At 39.7% G+C, this 13,259-nt stretch overlaps 1 protein-coding gene across 2 annotated transcripts in view; it reads right to left on the bottom strand.

The window, feature by feature from the left end:
- Positions 1-13,259, bottom strand: part of ric1 (RIC1 homolog, RAB6A GEF complex partner 1) — a 36,673-nt gene that overhangs the window by 22,321 nt on the left and 1,093 nt on the right. For both annotated transcript variants that reach the window (XM_038282015.1, XM_038282014.1), the window contains exon 2: positions 3,303-3,410. In XM_038282015.1, the coding sequence (XP_038137943.1) occupies positions 3,303-3,410 (108 nt within the window). The remainder of the gene's footprint in view (positions 1-3,302; positions 3,411-13,259) is intronic.

Raw genomic sequence — 13,259 nt, 5'->3', positions numbered from 1 at the left:
GTCTGCAGGGTTTGTGAGCAGCCTAAACATCTGGGAAACAGCTTGTTTTTAAGAGCGATCCCGACTGTCTGGGTGAGCCCCAGTCTGCCTTCTCTGTAATTAAAACAACATAAACCTTGATGTGAGAAGTTACAGATTTTTGAGAACAATGAACACATTTTTGTTACAAAACATCACTGTACACGTGAACTGATTCAGACTCCAAACAGAAGAAATAACTCTGTTGTTATGTTATTTAAAGGGGACAAAAATGGCGTCTTTTAAGCAGATAATAAATATAAATGTATTAAACTTCTAATAAACAAGCAAAAAAAATGTCTGAAAGCCTAAAAGCTAAAGGGTGGTAGCTTTCGATGTAGAAAAATACATTTCTAAAGCTGCTTTCATAAGTAGTGAAAAAAGAGAGGTTATATCTAAAACAATAATATGACTCTTGTGAATAATCTTAGCTCATTGCTCAGAAAAACATTAAAAATAGCTAAGATGAGTTTTCAAACAATTGCGTTGCTCCTAAACCTCTGAACTTCACATAGACATGGATTAATAGACAAAAACACGGAAATAAAAATGTTGAACTTCCAATTTGTTTTTATTGCAATAAATTGGAGAGTCCTGCTGCAATGTTTTCATTGCTGATACGATACTGATATGGCAGCTTTGAGAATCGGCCGACAAAAATATTTCCTCCATACAATATTAGCAGAAATCATACTGGCTTTTATCATTTAAAAAGGCTTGATCATTTAATATTACTTAACAACAACAATAAAAGGAATAAAAACAGGTGACCCATGTAAAATGAACCAATAAGCAACAGAAACTGAACAGAAGCTGATTGTTTCAATCAGCATGAAATATCTGAGATTTTAGATGCTGGCTGATAAAATCCAATATTAGTTTTTAGGCTAACATCAGACCGATATCCGATATTAATGTCGGATTGAGGAATCCCTTGCAATAAATAAGATAAATTACAGTAATAAACTCATAAATCTACAGAATAATCCAATTATTACAAAACAGGTTGACTATTGATTCAAGTAATCAATACAAACACTTCCCTGTGTGTCTATAAACCCTGTAAAAGTAAACATAACTAAAATTTTGGAGTCAAGCTGCTAAGAAGTACATTATTAGTTAAGAATAAATAACTACGCAGCATTAAAAATGCTCAACATACAAAAGTATGGAAACTAATCATGCAAATAAAATGCATTAAACATATGAATGTGAACAAAACATACATTATGACACTCAGCTTCAAGGAAACCAAAGTAACCAATGCAATAAACAAAAGTGAATAAAATGTCCCTCAAATTAGATTAAAAGTTTATTCTAGAAGCTCAATAAAGGATCAAATATATTTTTCAATGTTTTTTTTCTTCACAACTAAAAATAAACTCAGTTTTATAATTTTCAATATAACCTGCCTACGCTGGTGAAGCAAAAAAGGACTATGTAGTAATTCATAAGAGACGTTGCTGAGCTCAGTATAAGCAATATTGCAAACTAAAGACAAACTGAAGATCTTCAACTCTCAGCAGCTTTAAGTCTGAATCAGTATCTGAAGAGAAAAGCAAACAAAAAAACAGGCTTATTGCAGTTTGTTATGTGCCCCAGTAAACCAATCACATCCCTTGGTTCGACACTCCATAATAGAGTCTGCTTGGAACACTGGTTTTAAGAAGTGAAAACATGCTAAATTTACCTCAGAGAGAAGAACTGAGAAATTAGAAAAGGAAATTACTTAAATGTTTCTATGAAATATATTTAACTTGTTAACTATAGTATTTTTGTTTAAAGTCAGGAATATCTCCGGTTTAAAATGTTGTTTTAAAATGAAAAAACCTGAAACACTAAAGATTTAAGGTAAATTTTTGTTTCAATAACTTCAAACAGACTAATTTTAGTTTATTATGGGCTGATCATAACTGTTTAACCATTTAAAGGTGACAAAAAGTCAAACACAAACAGTCTGTTAAGGTCAGGATGTAAGCGGAGGTTAAAGCCTGATATTTTTAACTTCTGGACCAATTCCCTGCTGCGTTAGGGCCAGGAGAGAATGGAGCAGAGTCTGGGCGACTTCATTAGGAGATCATAATGGGAGGTTAAAACAAAAGCACACAAAAGGAAACAAGGATCCTCTATGTTCCTCTATTTAATACAATTCAATCTCTTTGTTAAACTGAAACAATTTGTTTTAGCATAATTTTCTGTCTTTCTAAAATTTGAATGGCTAGTAAATGTGAATAATTGAACCTCAAAACATAGTTGATCTTGTGCGCTCCAGCATGATTTCATTCTGTTTCTTTGTACCTTTTAAAACCTGATGGACGAACCGGCATGAGGGACGTTAGGTTCTGTTTTGGGACAAACAATGCTCCAACCACACCTTTTTTTCCCTTGAATGTGGAAAAATAAATAAACCACATCATATATTACATGGTTCCCAAAATGTTCTATGACTATTCTTTTCTCAAAAAGCACCGACGTTAATGAAATTACCTAAGTACTTGGATCTAAGTGAAACTGAAAGCCATTTGACTGATGATCTACAACGCAACAGCTTTGTTTGTAGAAGAGATACTGTTTCACCTTAAGGAGACTAAATCAAAGCCAGAAAGTGCAGAGATAGGCAGAGGGCAAAGTATGAAGACAAGGCAAATAGAAGTGTGAGCAAAGCAATCAAACCAAATATGAGATTGTCATTTTGGGTAGACATTGATTCATTGATAGTTTATGGCTGTTACAAGGTCGTTTTCACATTCTACTGTTTCCAGCTTATTCATAACAAAAGAAAAAGAGGGAATCCTTTAAAAACCCTTGTTTGTTGCCGATACAGTAAATGTCACCGTTGATCCTAAAGCTGAAAGTCACAGAGTAAACAGTCAGAGTGGTCATGAGGTTACTGAGCAGAAACTAAAAAGACAGCAGGTCAGTAGAGACAAGAGATTAACAGCATTGATCGAGCCACATCACGCCTGCCTTCGTCTTAAGGAGTCCTTGGTGTTTTGGCACATTTCAAAGGCAGCTAGTTGTGCTGCCATTTGTATTAAGTGAGGCTCAAAGGAGCAAGTTCATGTTAGGATTTTTCTCCAACATAACTGTTTTTGAGTGAAGTTTTAGTTGTTTACTAACAAACACAAACTCAATGACAGCCCTCATTATTCAACATCCTCCTACTGTGAAGGAAAAAAACAATTTATAGTACGCTTATGAGCAAATTACAAACAGAATCTAAAAAAAGCTTATCAGGGAAACGAAATAGGAGAAAGGATGACTTCCCATAGCGTTGTACTTACCGCCACAGCTATCATGGAGTCGTCTGGTTTCCATTCTGCTTTCTGGTAAAAGCCAAACTGGGCCGCTGCCTTCGCAGACTCAATGTAGCTGACTATCAGGACACTGGGCTGTGTGGGAAGAAAAGGGACACGGAAAAGAATTTGGTCATCAAAACGCCTCATGATGTAAAACATTTCAGCCTTCATTCAAACTTAAATCATGACTGAAATATCTAAACAGATCAAACAGCTCCGTTTAAACCCCAGCGCAGAGTGATCGTGTTCAATCGTCATTTCCTAAAAAATACAAAGTGAAATGCATCTGATAGCGTGATTCAAAATAAGAAATCAAACACCAGAAATGATGCATAAAGCATGAAAACCAAAACATATCCATCATCCACAACTGGGGTGTTAAAATGAGAACCTTGGTGAACTTAAATAAAAAAAAAAACAATACTTAGATTGAGATTATTTTAATAAAAACTACATATAAAGATTACCTTAAAATAAAAATTTAAAGCAACTAAGGAATGTCCTACTGTCTATAGAGTTTCTTAGAAGATCCTGGATTGCAGCAAACCGGCTGTTGCTTTCAATACGCAGCACATCCTTATCTAACCATCTTATTCCAAGTTGCAAGATGTTGTGATTCTCAGCAGTACCGCTATGAGTGTCACATCAGGACTAAGATATTTGATCACAATCTCTCCAAGTAAGCATGAAAGGTTTCTGTGCCTCCACTGCGAGTTTAAACTTTACTGAGGGAGGAAACACCTTGTTAACAACAGTATGAGAGGATTTCCCATAAGGCTGCGGTGAGCCAAAGTATGGCGCTTTTTCCTTAAATTGACCCTGAGCCCCATGTCAAAAAAGTTGAATTGAAAAATCACAAGGATAAGAGATAATTCCTGACTCAAGCTAGAGTTTGGCTTCATGCTTTAATGCCAAAGACATACATCTGATGATGCAGTAAATACTTTTCTAAGACTTTCAGTATCTCCTACTGCCTACAAGCACATGCCACTAAGAGAAAGTCTAACATAGATCATCAGTGTAACTATTAAAGGCATAGCTCTATTCTATGCTGTGCTTTATTTTCAAACCCAATAGACTGTACAGGTGGTGGATGTCATCGCTTAGAAAATCTGTAACGGTCCTGCAGGTAATAATAAGGAAATATTCACATGTGGGCATTTCTCTAATCCCCTCAACACATGAACTAGTTTATTAAGACGTTCTGTGAAATTTAGAACAACTGAAGGTAAAAATGGTATAGGCCAAACAATAATGTTAAAATAATTAAACTACTATAGACTATATACCAATATGGGTTTAAGTGGTAGGTAATAAAAATAAACCACAGCATGCAGATGGTGTGCTGACAAACTAAATGCTTTAATGCGTTCAGCATTTTTAAGATTTTAGAATAGAATTCAACTTTATTGTCATTACATTGTCACAAATACAATGCAACGAAATTCCCTCTCTCCTTTTCACCCATCCCTTTGAGGAGTAGTAGGCTGCCATTGTGCAGTGCCCGGGGAGCAGTGTGGGGGTTAAGGGTCTTGCTCAGGGACCCAGAGTGGCAGTATGTGGGAGTGGGGCTTGAAGCGCAATGCCCTAACCACTAGGCCACCACTCCCCAGGGGATAAGGGTAGGGCTGGGCGATAATTCAATAACGATATATATCGATCGATAGACGTGTGGCGCAATAGAAAAAAAGAGGGTCGATAAAAGTTCGATAAAAAAGAAACGCAGTTTTCCTTCCTTCTCATTGTAGCCTAGCATGTAGGTTTATGCTAGTCACTGCTTCCTCCCAACCAATCACAATCGCGGACCCAGGCATGCCGTCACCAAGCGCCGCCCTCTCAAACCACAACACAGAGCACATGAAGATGTCGCAGCAAGGAGAGGCGGAGGAAATTGTTTCAAAGAAGGGTTTTTGTAGTTCGGCAGTCTGGGAGTATTTCGGTCATGGCAAGTCGGACCAAAAACAAACCACAGTCATCTGGAAAATGTGTCGGGAACCAGTGAAAACGAAGTCTGATAACACAACCAACTTTTTTATTTTTTTTTATCATCTCAGCCGCTCACAGCCGCAGGAGTACGAGCTGTGTAGGCCCCGACGCGGCTCTCCTCCGAAGAATCTTCGGAAAATATATATATATTTTCAGTTCTGGGCAGTTTCCCACGTAGTTCTAACAATTGAGATAAAAATGCTGAGGGGCCAGAAACTTCTAAGTAATAACTCAGGTTAAAGCAGGAAACGGGGGCGGCGGTGGGGGGGCATTTATTTATTTGTTATATTTATTTTGGTCACTTTTCTGGTCACTTTAGTTTATTCTTTGTCAGTATTTAATAAAATAACTCAGGTCTCTTAAGTTATTTTTCTTTAAAACAATTCTGTTATGGTTAAAAAAGTTGGTTAAATAAAGATTTAATTTGAAGTCTGTGTTTGTGTTTTTTATTAAAATTAAACCATTTAGCAATATTATAAAAAGTCCAGGCAGAGCTGCACATAAAATATGGTTTCAAATCTTTTCAATAATTATCGATATCGATCAATATGCATTTTTTTTTATCGATAAGCTTTTTTTCTATATCGCCCAGCCCTAGATAAGGGGATTTACAAGAATACAAATTCGGTTGGTAAGATTCTCTGGCTGACGGTAGAGCCACAGCAGGATGTAATGTGTCTTAATGTTTGCAGCCACCAGGCAATGATCTAAAGAAGAAGAATGAGGAATTGGTTTCTGTTCATTGTCACCACTGACTGAGTAGAAAGGGCACCCTGGATTGAGTAAACCTGGCTGTTAGCCTGGTCTGGAGCAGGCTAGCTGCACAGAATAAATCTCCATGGTAACTGATGAGTTGCTGCTTTTGTGAAACTTAGATATGGCTTAATTAAAACTTAATCCCTTATCTTGGTTTGGTTAAATAAGGGTCCTGGCACAAGATTGAGTTTTTATTGACAACCCTGAACTGAACACACTAAGGGCCGGATCTATCAAAGGTTTGCGTGTATAAAAACGTGAGCTACTTCACTGCGCACGTAAAAAAATGTACAAACTGATCTATCAACAGCGTGCTAAAAGGATTTGGTCTTTAAAACGTGCTAAATAGCGCCTCTTATCCATTTAGTACTTTTTCTGCAATGAATATGCAATATGGGGCGTTTACACGCAAAAGTGCGTCTTGTGGGAGGAGAACATGTAAATATATTAATTTAGCACTCGCAAAGTGATTTATCAAACCTGAAAGCAATTTTGCTAACGGTATCTGACTTTATATTTAACACATTTCAAAAGAAGGTGCAAATGGTCTGTATGCGTAATTGCGCACACATGGCAGCGGTTATTGTCACAAGAAGGAGACATCGAAATGAAGCAAGGAGACGCAGAGAACGCATTCTTTCACTTCGTGTGAATATTTTTGGAATGAGTGAGGAAACGATCATCAAAACATATCGTTTATCCAGCATTGCCATTTTGGAGCTGTTGGGGGAACTCCGAATGGATTTGGAGCCAGCCACAAGGAGGACCCACGCAATACCAGATATCACAAAACTCCTTGCAACATTGCACTTTTTTGCATCTGGGTCATTCCAGTGTACGGTTGCAGCGAGAGCTGGGATCTCCCAATCTCGTTTTTCAGATGTGCTGTCCCACAGGGTCGGGGTTCTCCCCCTGCGCCTGTGGAGCAACATGCCAATGCTGCGGGGATGCGTACGCGCAGTAATCTCATCCACAGTCACTTCTTATGAGCCATTTGGTATGTGCATTTTTCTAAAGGCCAATACAAAACACCTGTTTTTGTTTTTTGTTTTTTTTTACTGCAGTGAAGTAGAAATTCAGCCACATACCACCTTAGGGAATAAAGGTTGCCAAAGTTTTTATTTTATATATATATATATATATATATATATATATATATATATATATATATTTTTTTTTTTTTTGGAGGGGGTGGGGGTGTCACTGTAAGATTAAAATTTCTTAATGCACTAGTTTGTACAGACTACAAACTACTTTGCCGCAAACCACAAAACGCGCAAAACCATCATTTAAATAGGGCGTCTCCAACAGTTTTGCACCTGCCACCAGTTACGCAATCACTCTTGTTAAATCACCCGCAAACCATGGTTCAGCCCCTCGCGCAAAATTCCAGTTTGCGAGCGCAAATTACTGCACGCAAAATTGGATCTTGATAAATCCGGCCCTAAGCCTCTAAAGCTCCATGGTCTCTAAATCAGTGAGGTTGGTGCTTTTCAGATACTCTATTAACTGCTTCTCACCGATAACCGATGCATTATGGATTTGTACTGGAGCTTTAAAAAATTCCAAAACCACCTCTGAGTGGTGGCCTAGTGGTTAGGGCATAGGGCTTGGAATACTGAGGTTGCGAGTTCAAAACTCACTCCCATAGACTTCCACTCTGGCTCTCTGAGCAAGACGCTTAACCCCTGATTGCTCCCCAGGCGCTGCACAGTAGCAGCCCACTGCTCACCAAAGGGGATGGGTTAAATGTAGAGAGTTAATTTCTCCATTGCTAGATCAATAAAGTTCAATTTATTTATATTTTTTTTTATCATCATTTACCTGCGTTTGTACAATCTGGGGGTGTCTCCATAGCTGTCCATGTTTATCAGACCAGAGCACATCTTATGTTTCAGCTGTTGTTTTTACAGGGTTATTTTAAGGAGAGTGGATTGTTTGATTGGCATGGTGAGACACCGGTGCCAAAAGCTACAGAGGTTTAGGCTTCCAAGAGCAACTTTAACCACTCCACTTTCAAACAAGGCCGACTATGGAAAGACTACTACTGAGGCTATCAGGCTCTTCCAGACAGCCACTTGGTAGAAGATACAGGTGGCAACAGAATAATGAGCAATCATAGTCTCACTATAGAGGTTTCATGCAAAAAAACAAAAACAAAGAATAAATAACAAAAGTTAGCCCCTAAAAGCTTCTAAGTTGTTTGTCAGCAGAAAAACAATCTCTCAGACCCTGCAGTGGCTGTACATATTGGAGCTGACATTCAGCCTTTGTCTGTTGAATAAAGGGGCCTAACCGTAACCCTAACAAAAAGAACGCCTGTCACCTTACACATACATAAGTATAAAGGAAAGACTTTACTACTGCTTAAGTATTATGAATCACTTCTTTATCAGGAAAACAAATTCAAAAGACTGCTGGTGAACAGAATAAATTAAATATATTTCCCTGCTCTCAATACATGTGATAATAATCCACCTCTCCTTGGTGAAATTTTGAATATTTCTCTCTGATTATTTGTAACTTGCAGACGGAGCATTTTTGGAGCAGTGAGCTCCCCATAGGGTCCAATGTAATTCTCCCAGCGCGATAGGAGAGTTGTTTTGAGGAAGCCATCGCTGCGCTGATGGCTGCGCTGAAATCATTGCGATGTTGGCGACACTGATGATACAGACCTAGTTATATTTAATCACAAATATGATTCTCCCCCCCCCCCCTTCTCAGGTAAAACAGTCTCAAAGAGAGAGACTTGAGCTAAAACCGAAACTGAAGGGGGTGGAATGGTTCTCCAGCCACAGTGCTAATGGGGCATTTACATCTGAAAAGGGATTCATGAGTTGATATGTACTGCGGGGGGATTGGAGGCTGAAAATTCTCATATCTGTGGGATTTGTAGTGTTAAAAGTAAGTTTTTCTTCTCCACTGTCGCCATATGGATGCTCAATATGAGGGATTGCTGTAGAGTCTCCGACAATACATGAGAATATCTACTCTTGCTCATGCTCATCCAGGAGGAGCCTTTGAACTAATCTTACTGTATGATCTGAAGGAATTATACTAGTAAAGAGTCTTCAGATGACAAGTATTGTGAATTGGCGACATATAAATAAACTGAATTGAACAAAAGTAAGGCACTGACTTTCTCAGTCTAGGCCTTTAGGGAGCAGTAATGCACTATAAGTGGGTTTGCAGAGCATGAGAGTAAAAGTGGGCCTGTTGCAACACATTGAGCGAAAAAAATCCTGCATTAATGGACAGTGGACAAGTAAGCTTTCAAGATGAAGGAATCACTGAAACCATGGAGTAATACACTAACATGCTTGCTTTTTTTTTTTTACACAAATTGTTCAGCCCTACTTTATATCAATGTAAAGTAACGGTAAACAAAATCCAACAATATTTTTCTATTATATACTATTGTTTGTTATTTTTCTATTCTATATATAACCTTAAAGTATCTCACTTATTTTTCATAGCTTGAAACATACCTTAATCACAAATTTTTCAAATTAGCTTAAAGAAGACCTTGTACTACAAAAAAACAAACAAAAAGGGAACACTACATTCGTTAGGTAACGACGCAGGACGACAACTATGGTAATTTTAGATGCAGATACTAAGCCACTGTAATTAGAAGAGGTTTGAGCACTTTTTTCCATACAGTGTTTGTTTCATATAATTAAAATTTTAATAATGGCACTGAGAGGCAAACAGAAACCTCCAGCTTCCTTTGAGCTCCTGGAGTACAGCCTGCAGCACTGTCCAGCACTGAAGCATTAATGCAATGCAACAAACACTGCTCAACTCCTAATGCTTTGTTCGAACATGATGCTCTGTTTTCCTAGCATTTTGAATTCACATAAACCCTTGCAGCATCACAGAAGTCGTCTCAGAGCAACACAGAAGCAGTCTAGAACTATTCTCTACTATACAAATGACCGACTGCGCTTGAACTGACCTGTGGATTGCAGACGGCAACTGAACCGAAATAAAGTCAAAAACATTAAAAAAAGAAAAAAAAAATCAAAGCACATGTTTCTGAATCCATCTGTGTTTAAAAATCTGGATGGAAACATTTTGTAAGCATGAATGGCAGCATGCTATGCTCTACATCCTGTGTGTGCCTCAGAACATTAACAATGACCCTCATCCATTGTTACTGCATCTTAATATACAAACGGACTGGAAAACAGGCTGTTGAGAACAATGCAGCATTTAGGTCAATTAACTACCAATAAATAAACATTAGTGTTGCTCAAAGCATCAAATCTAAATTTAACCTATATAGTGGGAATCTATGACGTTATGAAAAAGATGAATAAAGATCCACAAATTACTTCATGATCTCATTTTAATCACATAGCCAGTTTATCTGGGAAAAATAAAATATAATATTTGTTTTAACAGAGTAAAATCACTTCAGATGCAACATGCCTTGTGATCAACTTATATTATGTTCTCCAGTAAATCAGACAGAACCAAGAGGAAGTTTTACTAGAGCTGGGGTTACTGAGCCATAAACCTGCAGCCCCCTGTCCAACAACATGTTTATGATGGGGGGGGGGGGGGGGGGGGGGGGGGGGGGGGGGGGTTCGAGTATTTATTGAACACAACCATTTTTTTCACCACCTGACTTGCATGTTTTGGGGTTTGTTTGTTGTTGTTTTGTTTTTGCTTTGCTTTTTTAATTCAAAAGGTACAACTTTTCCTTTACAATCTAGAAGCAATTGAACTGGGTCTGTAAGACATTATACAGCTGTATTAAGAAGTCAATTAACAGAAAAACCAACATAGGAGGAACTGCCCTGCATAAACAACCTTGTTTGCTTCATCCTACCCAAATAACCCCAGCTATTACTAGCAAAAAAAATTCTAATATATTTCAGTTCCAAATGGGTTTTCTATTAAACGTTGATAAAGTTGATGCTGACTTCCTAAACGGACTAAATAACTTCTTTGGGAGGTTTGAGGCACTAAATCGCACTCCAGCAGTGAAGGCTGTCCCACATCAGGAAGAGGAGGTTCTCTGCCTTGACACAGCCGACGTGTGGAAGACTCTGAGGAGGGTCAACCCGCGGAAGGCCCCAGGTCCCGACAACATACCTGGGCGGGTGCTCAAGGAGTGTGCAGGTCAGCTAGCTGGTGTCCTCACGGACATTTTTAACACCTCGCTGGAGCAAGCCACAGTGCCAGCATGCTTCAAGTCTGCCTCCATCATCCCAGTGCCAAAGAAACCTCAAGTCACCTGCTACAACGACTACCGGCCCGTCGCACTGACTCCCATCATGATGAAGTGCTTTGAAAGGCTGGTAAAGGAACACATCGTCTCCAGTCTCCCCCCAACACTCGACCCGTTCCAGTTTGCCTACCGGCGAAACCGCTCCACTGAGGACGCCATCTCCTCTGCTCTTCACCTGAGCCTGGCCCACCTGGAGGAGAAGAACACCCACGTGCGGATGCTGTTCCTGGACTTCAGTTCAGCGTTTAACACCATCATCCCACAGCACCTGGTGGGAAAGCTGGAACATCTGGGCTTCAACACACCCCTTCGAAACTGGCTGCTGGACTTCCTCACCAACAGACCTCAGTCAGTCCGGGTCGGTCAGAACACCTCTGATGTCATCACCCTCAGCACGGGCTCCCCTCAGGGCTGCGTCCTGAGCCCCCTGCTGTTCACCCTGATGACATATGACTGCGTCCCCAGGTTCACCACCAATCACATCGTGAAGTTTGCGGACGACACCACGGTGGTGGGCCTCATCAGGGACGACAACGACCGGGACTACAGAGAGGAGGTGGAGCAGCTGGTGGACTGGTGCAGTGAAAACAGTCTGATCCTGAACGTGGAGAAGACGAAGGAGATCATCGTCGACTTCAGGAAAAACCGCCCCCACCATGCTCCACTGCTCATCAACAGCTCAGCTGTGGAGGTGGTCAGCAGCACAAAGTTCCTGGGGGTGCACATCACGGACAACCTCACCTGGACTGTAATCACTTCATCTCTAGTGAAGAGGGCACAGAAGCGCTTGTACTTTCTGCGGAGGATGAGGAGAGCCCGCCTGCCCCCGCCCATCCTCACAACCTTCTACAGAAGCACCATAGAGAGCGTTCTGACCAGCTGTCTCTCTCTGTGGTGTGGAGGCTGCAGAGCTTCTGACTGGAAGAATGTGAGGAGGGTGGTGAGGACAGCGGAAGGAATCATTGGGGCTCCTCTTCCCTCCATTAAGGACATTTCATCACAGCGCTGTGTGTCCCGAGCCCGTAATATCATCAAAGACCCCTCACACCCCCACCATGGACTGTTCTCCCTGCTGCCCTCTGGAAAGAGGTTCCGCAGCATCCGCTGCAGATCCACCAGGTTGTGCAACAGCTTCTTCCCCACTGCCATCAGACTGTTGAACCTTTGATCCACAATCCGAACTCTGCACCTATTGCACATTATCGGGCATCAAATGCTGCTGAACTTTTAACTTTTAGCCCTTTAAATTGTTCATCTCATTGTATTTTTCAATAACGCATTTTTTGCACAAATGCCATTTTGCACTGAACCACTGCAACTTGCACACTGTCTCTTATCCTCTGCACTGTTCACACTTTGACCACTGCTGCACTTTTACTCGTGCCATTGTGAAATATCAATGCAACGTTCATAAGCTGTATGTAACGCAATTTCGTTCTGTATGCACCCTGTGCATACAAAATGACAAATAAAGAAGTCTAAGTCTAAGTCTAAGTCTAAACCTCAACAACGAATCAATTAGACACAAAGCAGGGGCAGAGCTAGATGGGGGGCCTAGGGTGGCCCCTGTGGCTACCCCTACAATGTTTTCCCTCTAATACAGATGGTGGTAGCAGTAATACACTCAAGTGGAATATTCAAAACAATTAAATCTTTTGTGGTTAATTATGCACATCAATATACTAACATCAAAGATGATAAGTACAGAACTTATCAAATAATCAATTTATGTAAACATTAGTACTTGTAAATATCAATTTTATGCAGAATGTTTATTGAAACAAGTAGGTAAGTAAATGGAAAAGATTTACGCCCCAGATGTCAAAACTGAGTTTTATGAACTATACCATTTATCTAGAAAGCATGGATGTTTAAATATATGTGTCGATTTTTTAGTAAAGACTGTATGAAAGTATAGTTTGTCTTTATTTAAAAAATATGGATGTTTTGCTCGTTAATTT

This window comes from Cyprinodon tularosa, unplaced genomic scaffold (genome assembly GCF_016077235.1).
Source record: "Cyprinodon tularosa strain WSP-4 unplaced genomic scaffold, ASM1607723v1 ctg179, whole genome shotgun sequence".
NCBI lineage: Eukaryota > Metazoa > Chordata > Actinopteri > Cyprinodontiformes > Cyprinodontidae > Cyprinodon > Cyprinodon tularosa.
This window is presented reverse-complemented; position numbering and strand designations above follow the sequence as displayed.